The sequence below is a fragment of the Topomyia yanbarensis genome, chromosome 2 (genome assembly GCF_030247195.1).
Source record: "Topomyia yanbarensis strain Yona2022 chromosome 2, ASM3024719v1, whole genome shotgun sequence".
Lineage (NCBI taxonomy): Eukaryota > Metazoa > Arthropoda > Insecta > Diptera > Culicidae > Topomyia > Topomyia yanbarensis.
In genome coordinates, this window is record NC_080671.1 from 134,442,305 (window position 1) to 134,462,079 (window position 19,775).

General features: G+C 41.6%; 1 protein-coding gene across 5 annotated transcripts in view; it reads left to right on the forward strand.

Annotated features, from left to right (window-relative positions):
* Positions 1-19,775, forward strand: part of LOC131681413 (adenylate cyclase type 10-like) — a 75,253-nt gene that overhangs the window by 43,641 nt on the left and 11,837 nt on the right. For 3 of the 5 annotated variants that reach the window (XM_058962188.1, XM_058962183.1, XM_058962185.1), the window contains 14 exons: positions 7,034-7,459; positions 7,528-7,734; positions 7,793-8,012; positions 8,068-8,499; positions 8,560-8,845; positions 8,901-9,143; positions 9,251-9,519; positions 16,489-16,970; positions 17,028-17,168; positions 17,231-17,384; positions 17,444-17,579; positions 17,640-17,664; positions 17,729-18,003; positions 18,059-18,219. In XM_058962188.1, coding sequence (XP_058818171.1) covers positions 7,123-7,459; positions 7,528-7,734; positions 7,793-8,012; positions 8,068-8,499; positions 8,560-8,845; positions 8,901-9,143; positions 9,251-9,519; positions 16,489-16,970; positions 17,028-17,168; positions 17,231-17,384; positions 17,444-17,579; positions 17,640-17,664; positions 17,729-18,003; positions 18,059-18,219 — 3,368 coding nt within the window. In that variant the 5' untranslated portion in view covers positions 7,034-7,122. The remainder of the gene's footprint in view (positions 1-7,033; positions 7,460-7,527; positions 7,735-7,792; positions 8,013-8,067; positions 8,500-8,559; positions 8,846-8,900; positions 9,144-9,250; positions 9,520-16,488; positions 16,971-17,027; positions 17,169-17,230; positions 17,385-17,443; positions 17,580-17,639; positions 17,665-17,728; positions 18,004-18,058; positions 18,220-19,775) is intronic. The other 2 variants (XM_058962184.1, XM_058962187.1) reach the window with 2 other exon arrangements.

Here is a 19,775-nt window from a genome sequence, read left to right on the forward strand (position 1 = left end):
TAGGAACCCCTCACGATAGATGAGGTGTTACCATGATGGAACAAACAAGAGAAAAGTGCAACGATCCCAAGCGGTACGGTTGGGTAAACTCCTTGAAAATATAATATTAAGATAAAGGCTTCTGTTTACCTGTGCTATGATGTGGGAAAGACGATTTCTGAAAGAAAGTTTGGAACCCAACTGAATACCCAGCTCTCTAACTATTGATATTCTTTCGAAAATTTTCCCAGAGAAAGAGTAGTTCCATAAGATTGGGCTTTTCGAGCGGGTGAAAGAATTCACGGGGTATTTGGATATACTAAACGTCAATAGAAGCATATAAGCGTCGCTGCAGCTCAATATAGTCTGTGATTATAGTTTTTACCAGTTGAACATATCATCCGCATCAATAAGCTTGCATCCAATCAATATAGTAAAGCTAATATCGCTGTAGAATATGGTAAACAACAAAGATCCAAGATTGATCCCTTGACGCCAGGCCCCGGCTGCCTTTTTTAAAATCAAAACAACCCAATGCAATAGCATGGGCGACATGGGCCTAGAAACGGCGAGGCCCATTATATGTCGATTACTGTCAAAGTCTGTATATCTAGGGATGATACCCCTATGCTTGATGCACACCCGATGTATTGGTAAAACTATAGGACTCTGTGTTTCGAATTTTCGCAGATGAGAACCAATTTTTAAGGCACGACTGAAGTCATTCAGTGAAACTAGAAACGGCACTCAGCTGCTTATTGTAGGCTGGCAACAGAGAATGATCAACACACATTTAGATCAGTGTATACCGTGTCTAACAACTCTCCAGTGCAAGCACTTGGACGAGTTCACGACCGCAGAAGACGTCGTCGCAGCCGTCAAGGAGCACTGCGGCGTCACAATCGAGCGGGCCTCTGTGCGATTGAGAGACGGACCCTCTGGCACCCAAGTAGCCTACCTCAGGCTACTGAATGCGGATGCCAAAAAGGTAACCGAGAAAGGGAAGCTGAAGATCGGCTGGTCGGTATGCCCTATTAGTATACCCCAGCCGCCTTCAGTGGATAGGTGCTATCGGTGCCTCGAATCCGGCCATAAAGCATACGAATGCAAAGGCATAGATAGGAGCAAGCTATGTCGTCGCTGCGGCGAGGAGGGACATAAAGAGCGGGGGTGCAATAAGGCATATAAGTGCCTTATCTGCACCGCTAAGAAGCAAGCCCATAAACATGCTATGGGCGGACCTTCGTGTCCCTTCGGCGAGTTAAATAAGAAGAAGCCGTGAGAGTCACACAGCTAAATCTTAACCATTGTGCAGCAGCCCAACAGCTGCTGTGGCAGTCGGTCTCGGAGTCGAGGACAGATGTCGCCCTCTTATCAGACCCGTACAGCATCCCTGCCGGCAACGGCAATTGGGTGTCGGACGGGTCTGGAATGGTGGCAATCTGTACAACGGGAAGGTTCCCGGTTCAAGAGGTAATACACCCCTCCGCCGAGGGTGTGGCGATTGCCAAGATCAATGGTGTGTTCTATTGCAGCTGCTACGCCCCACCAAGGTGGCCAATAGAACAGTTCTGCCAGATGATCGACAGGCTCTCGTCGGACCTCGTGGGCCGGAAACCGGTAGTAATAGCGGGAGACTTTAACGCTTGGGCAGTGGAGTGGGGCAGCCGCTGTACAAATAGCAGGGGTCAAGCGCTAATGGAAGCGCTTGCGAAACTCGATACTGTGCTAGCTAATGATGGCTCCGCTAGTACATTCCGTAGAAACGGAGTGGAGGCGTGGATTGATTTGACCTTTGCCAGCCCGAGTCTGGCTCCAGGCATGGAATGGAGGGTAGACGAAGGCTACACCCATAGCGATCATTTAGCAATCCGCTTTAAGATCAACTATGGTGTGCAGCATCCGAGGGCGGGAGATCCCTGTCAGGTACGCGGGTGGAAGTCCAATCACTTCGACAGCGAAGCTTTCACCGCGGCCCTGGGACTGGAGGCCAACACCGACAGTCTAAGCGGGGATGCGCTGGTAGCTGTTCTATCACGCGCGTGCGACGCCACTATGCCGAGAAAAACACTGCCAAGAAACGGTAGATGCCCGGTATACTGGTGGAGTGCCGAGATTGCAGCTCTACGGTCAGCCTGTCTCAGAGCTAGACGTAGGATGCAAAGAGCTCGCACCGAGGATGCAAGAGAGAACCGCCGTGAAGTGTTTCGAGCTGCGAAATTAGCCCTTAACAAGGCTATTAAAAGCAGCAAGAGAGCGTGTTTCGACAACCTGTGTGAGAGTGCCAACGCGAATCCGTGGGGTGACGCCTACCGGATTGTGATGGCCAAGACCAAAGGGGGCTCCTCACCCCCAGAACGGTCTCCGGACCGGTTGGCAACGATTATCGAAGTACTCTTCCCGTCTCGAGCCACAAGCCCCTGGCCACCTGCACTACGAGACAGTGCGGGCACGGTCGAAATGGTGGCTCCAGTGACGAATGAAGAACTACTCGCAGTGGCTAAATCCCTAGCAATGAACAAAGCTCCAGGGCCGGATGGAGTTCCAAACAACGCTCTCAAGGCAGCGATCATAGCGAACCCGAACATGTTCAGGCTAGCTATGCAGAGATGCCTTGACGAGTGCCGTTTCCCCGATAGATGGAAAAGGCAGAAACTGGTGCTGTTTCCGAAGCCCGGGAAGCCGCCAGGCGACCCATCGGCGTACAGACCAATCTGTCTGATAGACACGACTGGCAAACTGCTTGAGAGGATTATCCTCAACAGGCTCACCCCGTACGCGGAAGGTACGGACGGTCTGTCAAGCAACCAGTTTGGCTTTCGGAAGGGTAAGTCCACAGTGGACGCTCTCAACTCAGTGATAAATACTGCCGAGATAGCGATCCAACGAAAAAGGCGAGGTATTCGATACTGTGCGTTAGTGACACTTGACGTGAAGAACGCATTCAACAGCGCAAGCTGGGATGCCATTGCGCTCTCGTTACACCGGCTTAGCCTACCGGTGGGTCTGTACCGGATCCTGGAAAGTTACTTCCAAAACCGCGTACTGCTATACGAGACCGATGCCGGTCAGAAAAGGGTTCCGATTACCGCCGGAGTCCCGCAGGGCTCGATCCTAGGCCCGGTGCTATGGAACCTCATGTATGACGGGGTTCTGAGACTGAAGTTCCCTCCTGGGGTCAAGATCGTCGGCTTTGCCGACGACGTAACCTTGGAGGTCTACGGGGAGTCATTCCTGAGGTAGAACTAACCGCAGAACACGCGATTAGCACGGTGGAGGAATGGATGAGCGCGAGAGGCCTGGAGCTCGCTCATCATAAGACGGAGGTAGTTATCGTCAACAACCGCAAGTCGGCACAACATGCAGTTATCCATGTGGGAGAAGTCGCGATCACTTCACAGCGAAGTCTGAAATCTCTCGGAGTCATTATAGACGACAAGCTGACCTTCGGCAGCCATGTCGACTATACGTGCAAGAGAGCGTCGACTGCTGTTGCGGCACTATCGAGAATGATGTCCAACAGCTCAAAGGTGTGCGCCAGTAGACGTAGGTTACTGGCAGGCGTTGCCGTATCTATCCTCAGGTACGGCGGCCCGTCATGGTCAAGAGCACTGAGGGTAACCAGTTACCTACAGAAACTGGAGAGCACCTACCGCGTGATGTGCCTCAGAGTGATATCTGCTTACCGCACGGTATCACACGATGCATCCTGCGTGATAGCGAGCATGATGCCAGTCGGGCTGGTCATTCGGGAAGATGAGGAGTGCTTCGAGCTACGTGGAAATAGAGGAGCCCGCGAGCGCACCAGGGTGACCTCGGTCGCCAGATGGCAGCGTGAGTGGGACAACTCCTTGAAAGGTAGGTGGACCCACCGGCTGATACCTAGCATATCGAGCTGGGTGGGAAGACCCCATGGGGAAGTTCACTTCCACCTGACACAATTCCTGTCAGGCCATGGCTGTTTTCGTCAGTACCTCCACAGGTTCGGGCACGCGGAGGTCCCAGTCTGCCCGGACTGCCCAGGTGTAGATGAAACTGCCGAACACATACTGTTCGTATGTCATCGGTTCGACGTCGAAAGAAGAGCAATGCTTGACGTCTGTGGCTGGGACACAACCCCTGATACCCTTATTCAGCGGATGTGTCAAACGGTGGAGAAGTGGAACGCAGTCTCGGCTGCTACCATCCAGATTGCCAGTAGGCTACAGGTAATCTGGCGAACCGAGCAACAGACGGCGGGCACGGCTAACTAGTGATTGGTTAGTTGGAGCAAAAAAGGCCAAGCGCAAAAAAAAAAGGGAGTGAATGGTCTGTTCATGCCGAGGCAGGTTTGGCGCAGCGAATGGCAACCGCGTAAGGGGTAAACCCAGCCACCCCGAAGCAAGACAGAAGAGTGAGTGTATAGGCGTATAAGTGGACTGCCTCATGCCAAGACGGGAGGGTCGTAGCGTAGTATGTTGGAACTAAGCTATCGATGCCTCATGGCGTGGCAGAGGAGTGAAAGGGTGAGCATCCAAGTCAGTCTCACACTGCATGTTAAGGGTGAGCATAAAAGTCAGCCTCACAGGTTGGTAGAGGCTAGCACAAAAGTCAGCCTAGCAAGGAATGAAAAAGGTGAGCACAAAAGTCAGCCTCGCATGGTATGTCAGAAGTGGGGCCTAAGAAAAATGTCCCACATGGGATGCCAGAGGGAGTGACAAAGGTACAATAGAGTGGCACGATTGAGAGTGAATCAGGTGATAGGGTGAGCACCCAAGTCAGCCTCACATGGATGGGTAGGGCGAGCACAAAAGTAAGCCTAGCAAGGAATGAGTAAGGTGAGCACACAAGTCAGCCTCGCATGGAACGTAAAAGGTGACCACAAAAGTCAGCCTCATGTGGGAGTGTTTGAGAGTGAATCAAAGTGTGATTGAGAGAGCACACAAGTAAGCCTCATACAGGATGTATGATCGCGTGAGTGAGAGTGAATGAGTACATTTAGTACAGCCATCCCCCCAGAAGTAATACCGAGAGGTAGTTCCTGGGAGGAATGATGGCGGAGCCCAATGGAGTTTAGTCGGTATTAATGGCTGGTCACCATTCGAGTCCGACACGCCCCCAGTGCACCCAGTGTGGTAGATTGGACCCTACCGTTAGCACGTGTACTGGGCTAGGACATAAAGGTCTTCTCCATTGTAAAAAAAAAAAAATACCGTGTCTAACTGTACTTTGTTGTATGGGAGGAGGGGGAGTCAATTTTGGGCAATTTTTGGGTTACGTAATTTATGTCCCTTGACGATATTGCTTTATGACGTCAATCCCTTTGAAGTGCACATCGTCAATACAACTCTTTTACGTTATTTATACAATAGTTTTACTCTCTAGTATTGACAAAAATATTGAACGCATTAGGGCCGTTATAGAACCTTGCATGAAAATGTATAACCTCACTTTTCGGACACTTCAGAGAGCTTGTTTACATGGGCTTAGAAAATTATTGATTCCACCCAGTGCAAGAAACTGTGTTCGAATTGATTTAAATTCTTACACCGTATAAACAAGCTGAGCTGTCATTGTTTCGGACATTTTTTATCGTATGACGTCATCTTACAATGTCCCATATTGTTAATGCAATGACAGCTGAACTACGTTTCTAGTTGTTGATCTGCCTAGAATGAAGTTATATTGCTCAGTTGAGATTTGAGCGAGCGAAAATTGAACATATATAGAACATGCTTCGTAAAATTCGCTTAAAATATATTAGAATGTAACAAACCGGAAATAGACTTAGATCCTTCACCATAAGAATCATTCAAAAAGTTGTTAATCGCAAGAATCGGCAAGGATCATCCTCCCGTATAAGAAGCGATTAAAAATAAATACTTCGTACGCAGGATCTTCCGTATATTGTGACGTTCGAGCTTAAAAGTCGGCTAAACAAAACTACTTCTTATGAATCGGATATATTTTCTGTGGTTTTTATACTAAAGTTTTTTTTATCCGACTAACAGAGGAGAACCCCATTCCGATTTTTATGTACGAAGTTTATATGTGATTTTTACTTTCCAATATATTTGAAGCGGGTTTTACGAAGCATGTTCTGTCCGTCCGATTAGAAATGTGTGTAAGTATCCGCTACTGAAATTCGGAAAAAAACGAGACGTCAAACACGTTTGGCAAACGTTTGTAGGTGGCGCAGTGATCGGTGCAATGCAGTTAGAGTGCAGCTGACAAACACGTGTACCAAACAGTTGGCAATTTAAAAGCTTACACAGGCTTTGAAGGAAGTTTTGTTCTAGCCTAAATGCCTGGTACCTGTGATATAACCTTCGGCGAAATGACACTATCGAATGTGCGCGTTAAAATTATATTGCAAACTGACCACGCAATCCGAAACATGTGCTCGCAGAGTGATAGCAAATAAATGGAAATGATATCTAAAATTGAACATGTTTTTTCATGGTTTACGAACGAAATATCTTCCCGAGGCGTTTGGGTGATAGTTGGCTAACTTCGTCCGCTTCTCTTATCATCCAATTCACAGATAGAGCTTCTTCAGCAATGTTATCTTTGAATTGAAAATACTATCAGAATTTGACTAATACAGGAATGAGTTATGTGGTTAGATTTTCTTCATCTATGCATTGTTCCTTATTTGCGCGGTAGCCCTTATTTAGTTTTTGATTTAGACGTCGTTTGTCTAAAGTCTGTACATTATTAGAGTCCCGTACAGAATAATGCGAAACTGGAACTGATCGGCGCCTGCTTGTGGAAGAAACTGGTGTGCTGTATGGTCTAGTACATACGAACAGTTAGGCTTAGTAGGTCCTCATCTTGACAGGGTTTAGATGGGCGGATGAACGTCTGCCAAGGTGGTGGCTGATCAATGGCAATGACTAAGCATTTATTCTTCGTGAAACTTATCTTAATTTAGAGATAGATTTCTGACTTCCGCATTCTAACTGAGGCAAATTGTAAGACTCGGCCAAGAAATCCATGATAGTAGCTAATTTGAGTAGTCTAAATAAATCATCATCACGATATTAAATATTCAACCTCTGTTCGCGCCGCACAGGGTTTACGGATCTTTCGGAAAAGTTCAACCAACCTGGCAAAGGAGGAGCCTCCAAGCTTTCGCAAGTATTGAACTCGTACCTCGGTGCGATGGTACAAGAGATTTTGTCCCACGGAGGCGATATATTGAAGTTTTCCGGCGATGCATTTCTAGTACTGTTCAAGGTCACTTCGTCCGTTTCTCTGCCGGATGCTACCCATCGTGCCATCGATACGGCAATCATCATTCAGAAGTCTTTTGGAGCCTATGAAACGGAGGTCGGAGTAACGCTGAGGGTGAAGATTGCGATTTCAGCCGGAGAGGTTTACTTTTCGCTGATTGGTACCGAAAATTTTTCCCACTATGTCGTGATTGGACAGCCGGTTTGGAAGGTGAAAATTGCGGAACGTATCGCCGAAGCAGGCCAAATTATTGTCAACTACTTAGGTACGTAACTATGAGATGTGTTTGTATCTCTGACTGAGAACCATAATTTGCCTAATGATAAAATATAGCATGGAATTATATTCACGATAATGAATACATCTCGGAACAATGTGAGGACAGGGTACACTTTCGTATCAAAGGCTTCACAAGTGATTGGCGGTCGACTCAACGTTTGAATATATTCGATATGCTACAAGAAGACCGCATGGATGATGATCGTTCTGAGATTATGATTGGTGCCGATGAAATGAAGTTAGACACCGAAACCCTGGGAAGTAAGTCTATGATAGAGGATTTATTCTTCATAGATTGTCATCAACGATTTCGTTTAAGTTCGACCCAGTCTTAAGCATGTAGGAACTCGTGTGATATCTTCTTCTCTACGGAGGTTCTTGATAAAACCGATTCTCTATGCGATTGACAATGAAGAGCCAATGGAATTTTTAACAGAGATGCGTCAGATTGTAACCGTTTTCCTAAACATTGTACTAAGACCGAAGGATATACTACCAGTAATTTACGAAATTAATTCTATTTTAACATCCTTAACTGCGTAAGTTTTTTTTTTCATTATCGGTTGAACTATTTATTCTAATAATTTACCCCAGTCTTGTAGACACCTACGAAGGAACGGTTAACAAAGTATCCTTATTCGATAAAGACGTGATGTTCTTAATTATCTTCGGTCTACGAGGATATAAACATGACCTGGATAGTCAATTGGCTTTACGTTGTGCTGCGGAAATTCGCGAACTTTACAAAGTTAATCCAAAAGTGCTCTCGGCATCGATCGGCGTTACTACAGGAATGACTTACTGTGGAGTTGTTGGCCATTTCGTGCGCCGTGAGTACTCAGTTATTAGCGTTACGGTAAATAAAGCGGCTCGCTTGATGATGGCATACCCGAATAAGGTTACCTGTGATAAGGATACGTTCATGATGAGCAAGCTAGATCCGGTACACTTTACACTGCAAGAAGCGATAGAGTTGAAGGGACTGCAAAATGTGGGACCTATCTACGAGTTCAAGGAAATTATCCCGTTAGTCACAGCTGCGAAAGTTTGTTGGGTGAAACTGATATTGTTTATTTCGTTTCACAGCGAACGAGAAATGGTAAAACCGATAGAATATGAATACCCTTTAGTTGGAAGGAATGAAATTCTCGAAGTGTTTCAAGAGATGCTAGATGATGGTCTATTTCTCACGCAACATATGACCGCAAACGATCAAAGTAAAATTCAAGAATACACGTATCAAAGCTGCTTGTTAGTCAGAGGCGAAGCTCAAATGGGAAAAACTCGCCTTTTGAATGAAATTTTTCACATCTCTTTGAAGAACAAAAAAATTAGTACGCTTAGATTAACGCTATCGATGAACGATGTTAAAGTAAAATTATTTATTAATAAACATTGTATCTTCTTAAGATTAACTTTTCCTGTAGAAACCCTTTTCGGCTGCCTGTTTGTACCTCTCAAGGCCACTCGGCTTCACAGAGACTATCACCAGCATAACAAGACAAAATCGGGTCAAACAGTACCTTAAAGAGTACAACTTCAATCAGCATTTGGCACTGCTCAACGAAATACTGGACACTGAGTTCGCGGAGACGGATATTCTGCGAATGATGAACAAGCCCGAACAAGATGCTATGAGGAAAAAACTATTTGAATTGCTGTGTCAAAAGGTATGATTAGGGTACATAAAATCGGGTTGATACTGTGACTGGCAGCATGTGTCTGTCGGTTGCCTAACTGATAGGCGCTTAAAGCTGCTGGCTGTCTATTTCAACAGGCTTTCCAAAACCTGTGGGTACTGATCATTGATGATGTTGAATTTATGGACGACGAATCGTTTGAGTTGTTCGAATTTCTTTGGAAAATGCCTCAAGTTATCACGGTGCTAGCACTGGGCTACCAGCGGAGGTTAACACCGCAATACATGAAGCTATTCGATAGTCCTTACGTGTGTCAGTTGAAGCTGACCCCGATTGATACGCTGCTGCACAAGGCGATCGCGTGTCAGTTTTTGAATGTGACTGCTATTCCATTGGATCTGGAGCGGTAAGTATCGCTGCACTGTTTGTAAAATCATGCTAATTGTGTTGCTTTGCAATGAGCCAGTGAGGTGGGTCTTTGGAAAAATACGGTTTTATGTTTGTTTATGCTGTATTCTGAAACATGTTTATTAATCGGCTTCTTTATTTATTTAATTCTTACTATCATTCGACTCGTAGTCTTTTCGACATTGTTGGTAGATGGAAAAGCCTGCTGGAGTTGTTCACCAACAAATTTCACTTCCTAAACAGAGGTAAAATTATTCATTTCCATTGACTGAATATTGTTCGCCGTCACTTGAAAATCTAACTGATATTCACTACTATAATATTCATTCATTGCTACGCTGTTCATGCTTCGATTGAAAACAGATAGCGCTACGTTCCCTTTCAGAAAACTTATGCTGTTTGCGGTTTTAGAATCGAGTAGCCCTAGATTCGCTCTAATGTTTACAATATCCATGTAAAAGTAACAGTTCCGAGCGAACCTAGAGCAACGCTGATCTGAAAACGAAATCAGCATTACATTCCTCGTGAAATGAACACCTTTTTCTATTAGGTTCTTTACGTAATTTTACGTAATTTTATTATGAATAAAGCAATTTCAACTTTTACAGAATCATTTTCCTATACGTTAGAATTTATTTTATAAACAAAATATTGTGTTAGTTTTAGTTTGGACATCGTAAATTCAATTGATTCGTAATAGTGCTTATAAAAAGCCATCATTCGATTCATGGAGCCATATTTTACCTAGTTTGTACGATATGGAGTTATTGAAAATATACACTCAAGTTTTTTTTTACGCGGGGGATACGAGCCGCGTAAATGAAAACCGCGTAAATGAAAACCGCGTAAATTTCAAAATCCGCGTAAATGAAAACCGCGTAAATTTCAAAATCCGCGTAAATGAAAACCGCGTAAATTTCAAAATCCGCGTAAATGAAAACCGCGTAAATTTCAAAATCCGCGTAAATGAAAACCGCGTAAATTTCAAAATCCGCGTAAATGAAGACCACTTAAATTTAAGAATCCGCGATAAAGGGAACCTCATTGATGGATACCGCGTAAATTTCAAAATCCGCGTAAATGAAAACCGCGTAAATTTCAAAAACCGCGTAAATTTCAAAAACCGCGTAAATGAAAACCGCGTAAATTTCAAAATCCGCGTAAATGAAAACCGCGTAAATTTCAAAATCCGCGTAAATGAAAACCGCGTAAATTTCAAAATCCGCGTAAAAAAAACCGCGTAAAAAATACCGCGCAAAAAAAACCGCGTAAAAAAAAACGAGTGTACTTCGATTTCGTAGCTGTCGAGAAGGTGCATAAAAGTTCAATTTGGATTAAATTTCGGCTGAATCAATACGATGCGACACGATGTTATTAATGAACGAAAGCATTACAAAATCACGACGAATTCTTCAATGTTTGTATATTGATAAACATGCAGCGTGCTTCATAAGACGGCAGAGGAAATACTGTCCAGCCTTGTTTACGATGGGTAAATAATATGGATTGTTTTTGTACAGATTCTTTTCGTTCTTCATGTGTGCTTGAAAAAGGGCACCAAATGATATTGCAATATTCTAATATCGACCTCACATATGCAATATATGATGTTTTGATTGTAAACGGATCTACAAAATGATAACTAATTGTGTTATAATGATCAATAAAATTTAACTTGGAATCTAATATAACGCCTAAATCCCTAATTCTGTCACATTTTGCTACAGTCTGACTTCCTAAGGTAATCACAACATTCGGTGTTTGTCGTTTTCGACTAAAGGTGATTGATTTGCATTTTTCACGGTCAGTTATAGGAGACTTTTTGACACCACGTGTGGAAAACGTTTTGGAATGTATTTTTTTTATTATGCCAGTTTCATGTCATCTGCATAGATTAGTACTTTCAGATTTTTGAGAATGAAGAAAATATCGTTCATATATAAAATAAACAATAGAGGGCCTAAATGAGAGCCTTGTGGAACTTCTTAGGTGACTTCAATTGGATTAGATTGCTTTCCTTTGAATTTGATTATCTGCTGGCGGTTGGAAAAATATGATTCTAACTACGTAAGCAGCTCAGGCTCAATTCCCATCTTTTTTAATTTATAAAGTAGCATTGGGATATCGATTCGATCAAATGCTTCACTAAAGTCACGTAGTTTCCTTTGTCCATTGGAATCAGTGAATATTTAAAATTCTTTGGAGTGGATTTAATCTTCTGTTCTGTTTTGGAATTATAATCTGCAAGTACAGGCCATATTCAGTTTATCGCAAATGTCGAGATATTGTTCCAAGTGCTCATTATTTTGATTTTTCTTATATAGCTGTAGGATTTTGACGTTGAAAATGTCTTACTGCACTATCTGGGGCAGGGTGTCATTCTAAAATCTAAAATCAAACGATGTCACCTGTTTGCGTCACTTTTTTGACCGCTAATAACTTTGTTATTTATGAACGGATTTCCTTCTGGTTAACAAACAATTCGGAATTAACTGAAATTATGTTTTATTGCTATAGTGTTTTTGTATTTAAATAGCACACTATTGAAAAACAAGCAAAAATTAATAGATCTCGGGAAACGTGAAAACTCCCATACATCAGTCAATCTATTCCCGGTAGAGCCGTCAATAGGAAGCATCTTAGTGACTCAAACGAACACGAAAAGTTATAAATAAATGTGCCGCGTGCATGTTTGAATCAGTTGTTTTTTGCCAGACAAGTAACATCGTGCATATAGCGTCTCGTACTACGCACTCGAGTTCATTCTCTCGTCGAACGTCGGGCCGTAGCAGTAGCAGTAGTAGCAATCAGGCATGTTGACAATGCGCTGCGATGAGTGCTGCATTTGATCACTGCTACCGCTGGGGGTGGGGACGACGACAGGTCTAGGAATCCAGCGGCCAACAGCGTTGCCAATGTTTCAGATTTATCTGGAATCTTCCAGATTTTTCCTAACTGAACAGACATTTGTTCAAGCCAGACATTTTGCCAGATTTTTTAAATTTTGCCAGATTTTTCCAGATATTCTGAATTCTACGTTACACTCCAGAGGGAATGACATTATGCCAGATTTATCTGGCACAGCTAGAGTTTTTTGAGCTTCTAGAAAAAAGATAAACCTCTCATTCTACCAGATTTTTAAATTATAGAGATTGTTACACACAATTTTTGGAAATCTGCGTCATATTTTCCAAAACAAAAATAAATTAATGTTCTATGAAATCCAAAATGTATGCCAAATTTCGATGACTTTGAGGTCGCTGTCAAGTGACAGATTTTACCAGACATTTTTATTTGAACTGCCAGATTTTCTTTGAAAAATAGTGGCAACCCTGGATCTAAGCACCAAGTCTGGGCCTGGTTCACGTGCGGACCTAGTCAGAGAAAAAGGGGACTGAAGTCTTCCAACATTGGGGCAGATTTCAGTCTGAATTTGGGCAGAAATCCACCAGAACTCCGGTTGGTTTGGTTCGACACTAATACTATTGTAAAAATCGACTAAATATTATCCTACATACGAACAGGGTTGACACATACTGAAAATGTGTTTGGTTATGTGGTGCACATACATGAACAGCAACCGAAATTCGTCAGTCCACCGTTTACTACCTTTGCGGGAATATGAGTTTAATACCGCAATGCGCAATTACGTGGTCTGTTACCGAAAAGACAATAGAATCTTACCCACAAGTAATAGAAACATACCTGTCGGATTTTAAGTGTAAATAAAAAGTAATACTATGTAATATCAGGTACGCGCGCATGTAACCCTTTAGGGAACGGGGGAGATATTTTCTTTATTAAATTAAAAGAACTTTTCAGAATATCTATGGGTGTTGATACCAATAGACATAACATTTAGTGGAAACAATTAGATCTTTTCAAATCAGTTAATATGTACCTCCTGCAAAATTAAGATCATAGATCATTTGTATATGGCCTGCGTAAGCCAAACCGAACTGAGTGCCATAATTTTTTCCTAGTATTTTTCATATTAAAATGCCTTTTTAGATAACTTACCATTAACATAGCAAGTTAAGGAACATTTATTTCCTTTCGTTTGTGTGTGTTAACCTTCGAAATCCCACTGACCGACAGTGGTATTATGAAAAAAAAGTTTTCTGCATATGGTCTGGCTTCCCCATGCAAACAACATGATTTCGGGATGTAGAAGGTGTTAGCTCTGCCAATTTTCCATTTCAGAATGACAGAGACCTACCGGTACATTCCCGATCAGAAACACACAACAGAAATATTTCAAAACTATATTTCGTATTGTTACTTGTTATAAATTTCTGTTATTTTAACTACTAACGAGACCTAATTTATAACACAATATGTTACAAAAATTGTGTTCTGTTATAATTTTGTTATTTCATTCTGATCGGGTTCCGAGGTTATTTCCCCGCCGGCAAGCCCCGCTCAACTATAATACGAGTATCAAATTTATACCAGTATTATTATCAATCTTTCGATTCCTTGCCATGAATAAGTTCGCATGGAATTGACACGTACTTAGTGAATCATGAAATTTTAATTGCGCTCAAGATTTACCTTTTACCCTCATACCTTATACTGGTAGTCATTTACCTTTGAGTGGATTCATAAGGGAAAGGGAAAGAAACGGCCGCACCGAATTTCAGTAGCTGCGATGGACATTCATCTAAACTATGAGCAGCGTAAGATCCATTTGACATTTAATCTCTTGAAATTCGGTCCACCTTTTTAAGAATCCGTTGATCTTGAATTTACTACTCCGCCGAAACCTGCCTCCTCTTGATAAGAACGAAATCGAAGCAAACTCACATCCGCCTTGTTCCGGGCAAGCACCAGTTGATCACTCGCGATAATCATCGAAATACGTCCGGGTGATTGGGCACCAGCGTCACACATTATTCATTGGCCAATCACATCATCGCTTTAATTCCCATGCGCGATCCTTTCAACTCGAGGTAACATTAGAAAATTTCTCGAAAACAGCCCAACCGGTTTGCAAAATTTTGACGGAAGCTTAAAATTTTCACATTCCACACGAAGGACTCTTTAAACCATTGACCACAAACTGTCTCCAAATTCTATCCGGACAATTACTTGGTATTCCTCGGCGTTTGAATTGGTTTCAATTTTGTAAAATGTTAGTAGTACCGAGGTCCCAGGTACCGAGAACTGAATTATGCACGTGAAAAAACGTGACATGTTGCGAAAACGCGTCCAGTTTAATCCAAAGCCTACTCGTTTTTTCCACTTATTTCCTTTCGTTTCTTTTCCCAAAAATAAATTCCATGCGAAGTGATCAAGGCACGTGTAATCGACCTTCACGGATTTGAACCAAATTTGAAGGAATTGTTCATCTAGGGCCAATATCTAAAACCCAAATTTTTGTGACAATTGAACCACCCCCCTTGATTTCTTTTGATTATATCTCCGGTTCTATTTACTCTAGAATCAAACCGCAAGTTGGCTTTTGAAGAAAATTGTTCAAGAAGTCTAGAAAAAATATTATATTTTGCCGGCAGTGCTTCCAACTATGCGATTTTTTCAGTTAAATATTAAAAGTTAATTTTTTCTCAATACATATATTTTAATTTTGAAAATTTTAATTCCATCGCGTTCCTCAGACATTTTTACATAAAAAACACTTATCATCCCAATATAATATGAGCGCATCCTGAGATACACCGTTTTGAATAGAAAAAACCGCAATTTCCCATATAAAATCGCAATCGCACAACACTAAAAAACCAACTTGATTATTCTGTGTTCAAACACAATTTTTCGTGAAGTAGACGAGAAATGATGAAAAACTACGTTTTTGGTTTGCTTCTAGCAGATCAGAGTCGATTTTTACGATCGTTTGAAGATTTTCTCAATTTTGACCAATAAAAATGGATTTTTATATGAGAAAGTGGGAGTTTTTTCCTTCAAAACGGTATATCTCAGGATGCGCTCATATTATATTGGGATGATAAGTGTTTTTTATGTAAAAATGTCTGAGGAACGCGATGGCATTAAAATTTTCAAAATTAAAATATATGTATTGAGATAAAAATTAACTTTTAATATTTAACTGAAAAAATTCCATAGTTGGCAGCACTGCCGGCAAAACATAATATTTTTTCTAGACTTCTTGAACAATTTTCTTCAAAATCCAACTTGCGGTTTGATTCTAGAGTAAATAGAACCGGAGATATGATCAAAAGAAAATCAAGGGTTTTGGCAATTTTCCAAAACGGGGGGTGCTCCCATGACCCGAGGGGTGGTTCAATTGACACAAAAATTTGGGTTTTTATATATTGGCCCTAGATGAACAATTCCTCCAAATTTAGTTCAAATCCGTGAAGGTCGATTTCAAGTTTGCATCTTTTTTTGATCACTTCGCGTGGAATTACCCAAATAGATGTGAGTGTTGCTAGCCCTATGTTGGATGCGATAACGTTTTTAAAGCATGGTTCTCAAGATGGCGCTTGGTCGTCTTTGGCTTTTTTATTCATTTCGTTTATTTGATAGGCACAAATGCGTTAGCTTGGCGGTGCCAAAATCTTGTTTTTACATTTTGGATATCTTAAAACTAGGGGGTTACAATGTTGAAATATTTTTTTTATAAAGGAGAAAAAAATTACAGCTATCTTAAGGTTGCACAGAGAATGCGCAAAATTCGCAAACGAAAAAAGCAGTTTTTTCCACACCGTATGTCAGATCTTCATAAAAATCAATCAGCAGTACTGTAACAACATTCTAAATACGCTGATTGATTTTTATGAAGATCTGACATACGGTGTGGAAAAAAACTGCTTTTTTCGTTTGCGAATTTTGCGCATTCTCTGTGCAACTTTAAGACTAGAAATAAGATTCTATATACAAGATTAATGCTCTTTGGTTTAACACAGGCCATGTATTCTTGAAAAATTACTAAAAAAAATGGGCAACGGAGTCGTACGTTATTTAATTAAAACTATTTATCATTTAGCGCCATTCATACAATGAGCAGCGGAAACCCCGGTTGGATGAATACCTTCATGATGTCCCTGAAGCAGAGTGGTTTGTTGCGAATCGTCCGGATGGGTTCCTTCGAAGCTCATGCCATAGGTTATGTGTTCTGCGAAGCCAACTTTCTGATTCGAACAAGCACACGATCTACACTATCCTTTCGAATGAGCTGTGCCGATTGGGAATTGTTTGAAACGTGCTGCGAAGAGGAGCAATTCCTTCCGTACGCCCTGGCAAACCTTTCCAACAAACTGGTGGACGTGGCTTGTTTGAAAGCGGACATCGATACCCAAAACTACTTTTCATCTTCCTGCCTGGATGCGTTCCATTTGATGTTGTACGATTCGCTTTCCTCTTATGAACAGTACGTGTGTAAATGTGCCGCTGTCCTCGGGGAGAAATTTCTACGAGTTGCGCTAATCTTTGTGATCGCACAGTACAAAGAACGAGACGTTGCTATTAGTAAGTATAGTTTATTTCTATTATTCAAGGCGAAGTTTTGACGCTTAATACTCGCAGCAATTCAAAAGCTTTTTGATCTCCAAATATTATCATGTGCCATTGGGGACTTCAGTTCAGGACTCAGTCTATATCAAAAGAATGTCAACACCGAAAATCTTCCAAAGGGTACTTGTGCTTGTATCGATTTGACGATCGCACGTATGTAGAGCTGCTGCTGACGCAAACAATGCTACTTTGACTTTTTTTATTCTCTTCTTCAGGGTCCTGCCGCGATCTTCCGCGATATGCAGCGTGTGGATACTCAAAATTCAATTCTAATCTATTCCGCCAGACGGTCTACAATTTACTAACCGAGGAACAGAAGACCGAGTTTCACAGCCGGGCGCTAACATTCATAGAACGTGAGACTAAGCGGTGAAGTGACATTAATTATTTATTAATCAACCATGCAAGTTTACAAATTTGTTTTTTAGGTGTGATTCTTGTGGAGGAGGGTCTTTTCGTAATTTGATAACCAGCGACGATCAATTCGATGTAATCACGGGATTTAAAAAACGCAGGGATTCGGATCTATCATACAAAACTCTACTTTATAAAAGTGGTCCAAGTGTAAGCTCAATAGTTGTTTGTCTTTGTGTCAGTGATTTTATTTCGCTATCTGAATTTCAGAGGTTTTCAATGCAGTCCTACAAACGTGAATGCTTTACGATTAGATATTGTCAGCTAAAGTTGGCCTGATTTTGTTATTTTGTTTGTAGGCGAAGACATTATGTTTGATTGCTTTTGGTGGCGAAAGCAAGATAAGCCAGGCCTCAGGGTTCCTATTCTAAGTTACCGAGAGTACGATTTCACCCGCTGTCGCTGCCATATGATTCTCTACTCCATGTATAAAGAAATCGTGTTCCATAGCCATGGTGCGGGAATGACGGAGAAGCATGTTGAGGCGCAAATTGAGTGGGCAAACTGCTGCATCAAGATTGCAAATATTCCTAAAGCGATTCAGATGCTAGAAAGCGTGCAGAAGCAGATAAAGGTGGAGAAAAGAGTTATATTCAACAAGATACATATTTCTAAGGCTAATCTTTTAGGATATCGATCGACCGGATAATATAGCATTAGTAATATATTTGAAAGGACGCTTGTACACGCAACTAGCAGTGTGCCGATTCAAGCTGGAACAGTACAGTCTAGCGACTGAATTTTTCTACACCGCTTGCGAAGTAATGGGTATGCCTTTTCCAAAGTCTAGGTAAGTCAGTTGAAATTATTTTTCCACGAGGAACTGAATGAATTGATTTATTTATCTATTTTGAACTAGTTTTTGCGTTTTTGTCTCTCGTGTATAAAGGCAATCGCCATGAAAATCAATAACTTATACCCGGCCCGAAGGGCCGAGTGTCATATGCCTTTCCACTCAGTTGGACGAGATAGGAAAATGTTTGTATGAGTGTGTGTGCATGTGTCAAATGTCATTCATTTTTGTCATAGTCATGACTGGGCCGATTCGAACATTAGGCTCAAATGAAAGTTCGAGTATCGGCTTAGGCTGCTGTTAATTGTCACTTGAATCGGATTTCTGGTTCCGGAGTTACGGGTTAAAAAGTGCGGTCGCACAACAGATTTCCATATAATCTGGTACCACCATGATATAAAAATGAAGCAAAATTCATTAAAATGGATGCAAATTACTTAGATTTACATGTCTAGAACACTAATAACTAGCCAAAATCACTTTGACCACATTAGCCATCTAACAGGGTTGTTAATCCCATATAAACAGTAAATGGAAAATGTTCAAAGGGTATCGATTGCTTTGTACAGTTTCCAATTCCGCACATAGGGTTAGATATATTTCTAAGCTGAAAAAAGAAGCGATCATTCGCTAAGATTAAAATGTCTATAATCACAACAAAACATAGTAAAAGGAAGTAAAGGAAATTTCAAAAATCACCATCGTATCTTTGATGATACATATCATTAAAATGCCTGAAAGTTTGAGATTTCATATAATCTGGAAATTTTTTTTATAAAGGTAGACTTTTTTGGACTTAGTGGATATAGCACATTTTTGGAATTGAATAGGATGCAGGCCATTGAGAATGTAGAAGTTTTCTTTGCAGTTTTTGTTAACTTGAAACGAGCATTTAGAACAATTGATCGCCGTAAACTGATTTGTGTTTTGGAGAAATATGGTGTAAGAGGAAATGCTCTTGAGCGGTTTCGCAGTTATGTAGAAAGACTAGTGTAGTGTAGTGTACTAGGACCAATTTTGTTGATCTTATACATTAACGACATGAGACATGTAACCCGAGACAGTTGGAGCCGAAGCCTAAATCAATATTTAGCGGATGGCTTCAGCGCCACTCCCGAAGGAGACCATTCGCCTTGTTCGGTTTGCGCAGCTATTGAGACCCCTCCTACCGGCGGGTACTATAACATTAGCTAGAAATCAACAACAGTATACAAAGAAGGCCTCAGACCGGTATAATTGATTAGCTCTAACGCTTTTTATCATCACGGGCAAAGTTCTACTCAAACACAAGGTCCCCAATCGTGGCCGATTTAGGAAAGGTGGAGTCGAAGGAAAAAGGAGTCAACTCTGCTCGCTAAAAACGGAAACGACCGAAAATCGTGAAACTACCTATACCAGAAAATACCAAAAAATAGTTTACTGCAAAAAAACTGTTTAATCACTTCAACTCATAATTCGCTTACAAAAAAAAAATTATTTCACATTTCGGGTCTCGAACCCAGGCCTTCCAACTTGGTGACCGGAGCTACGCAATCGTTCACGAAATTACGCAA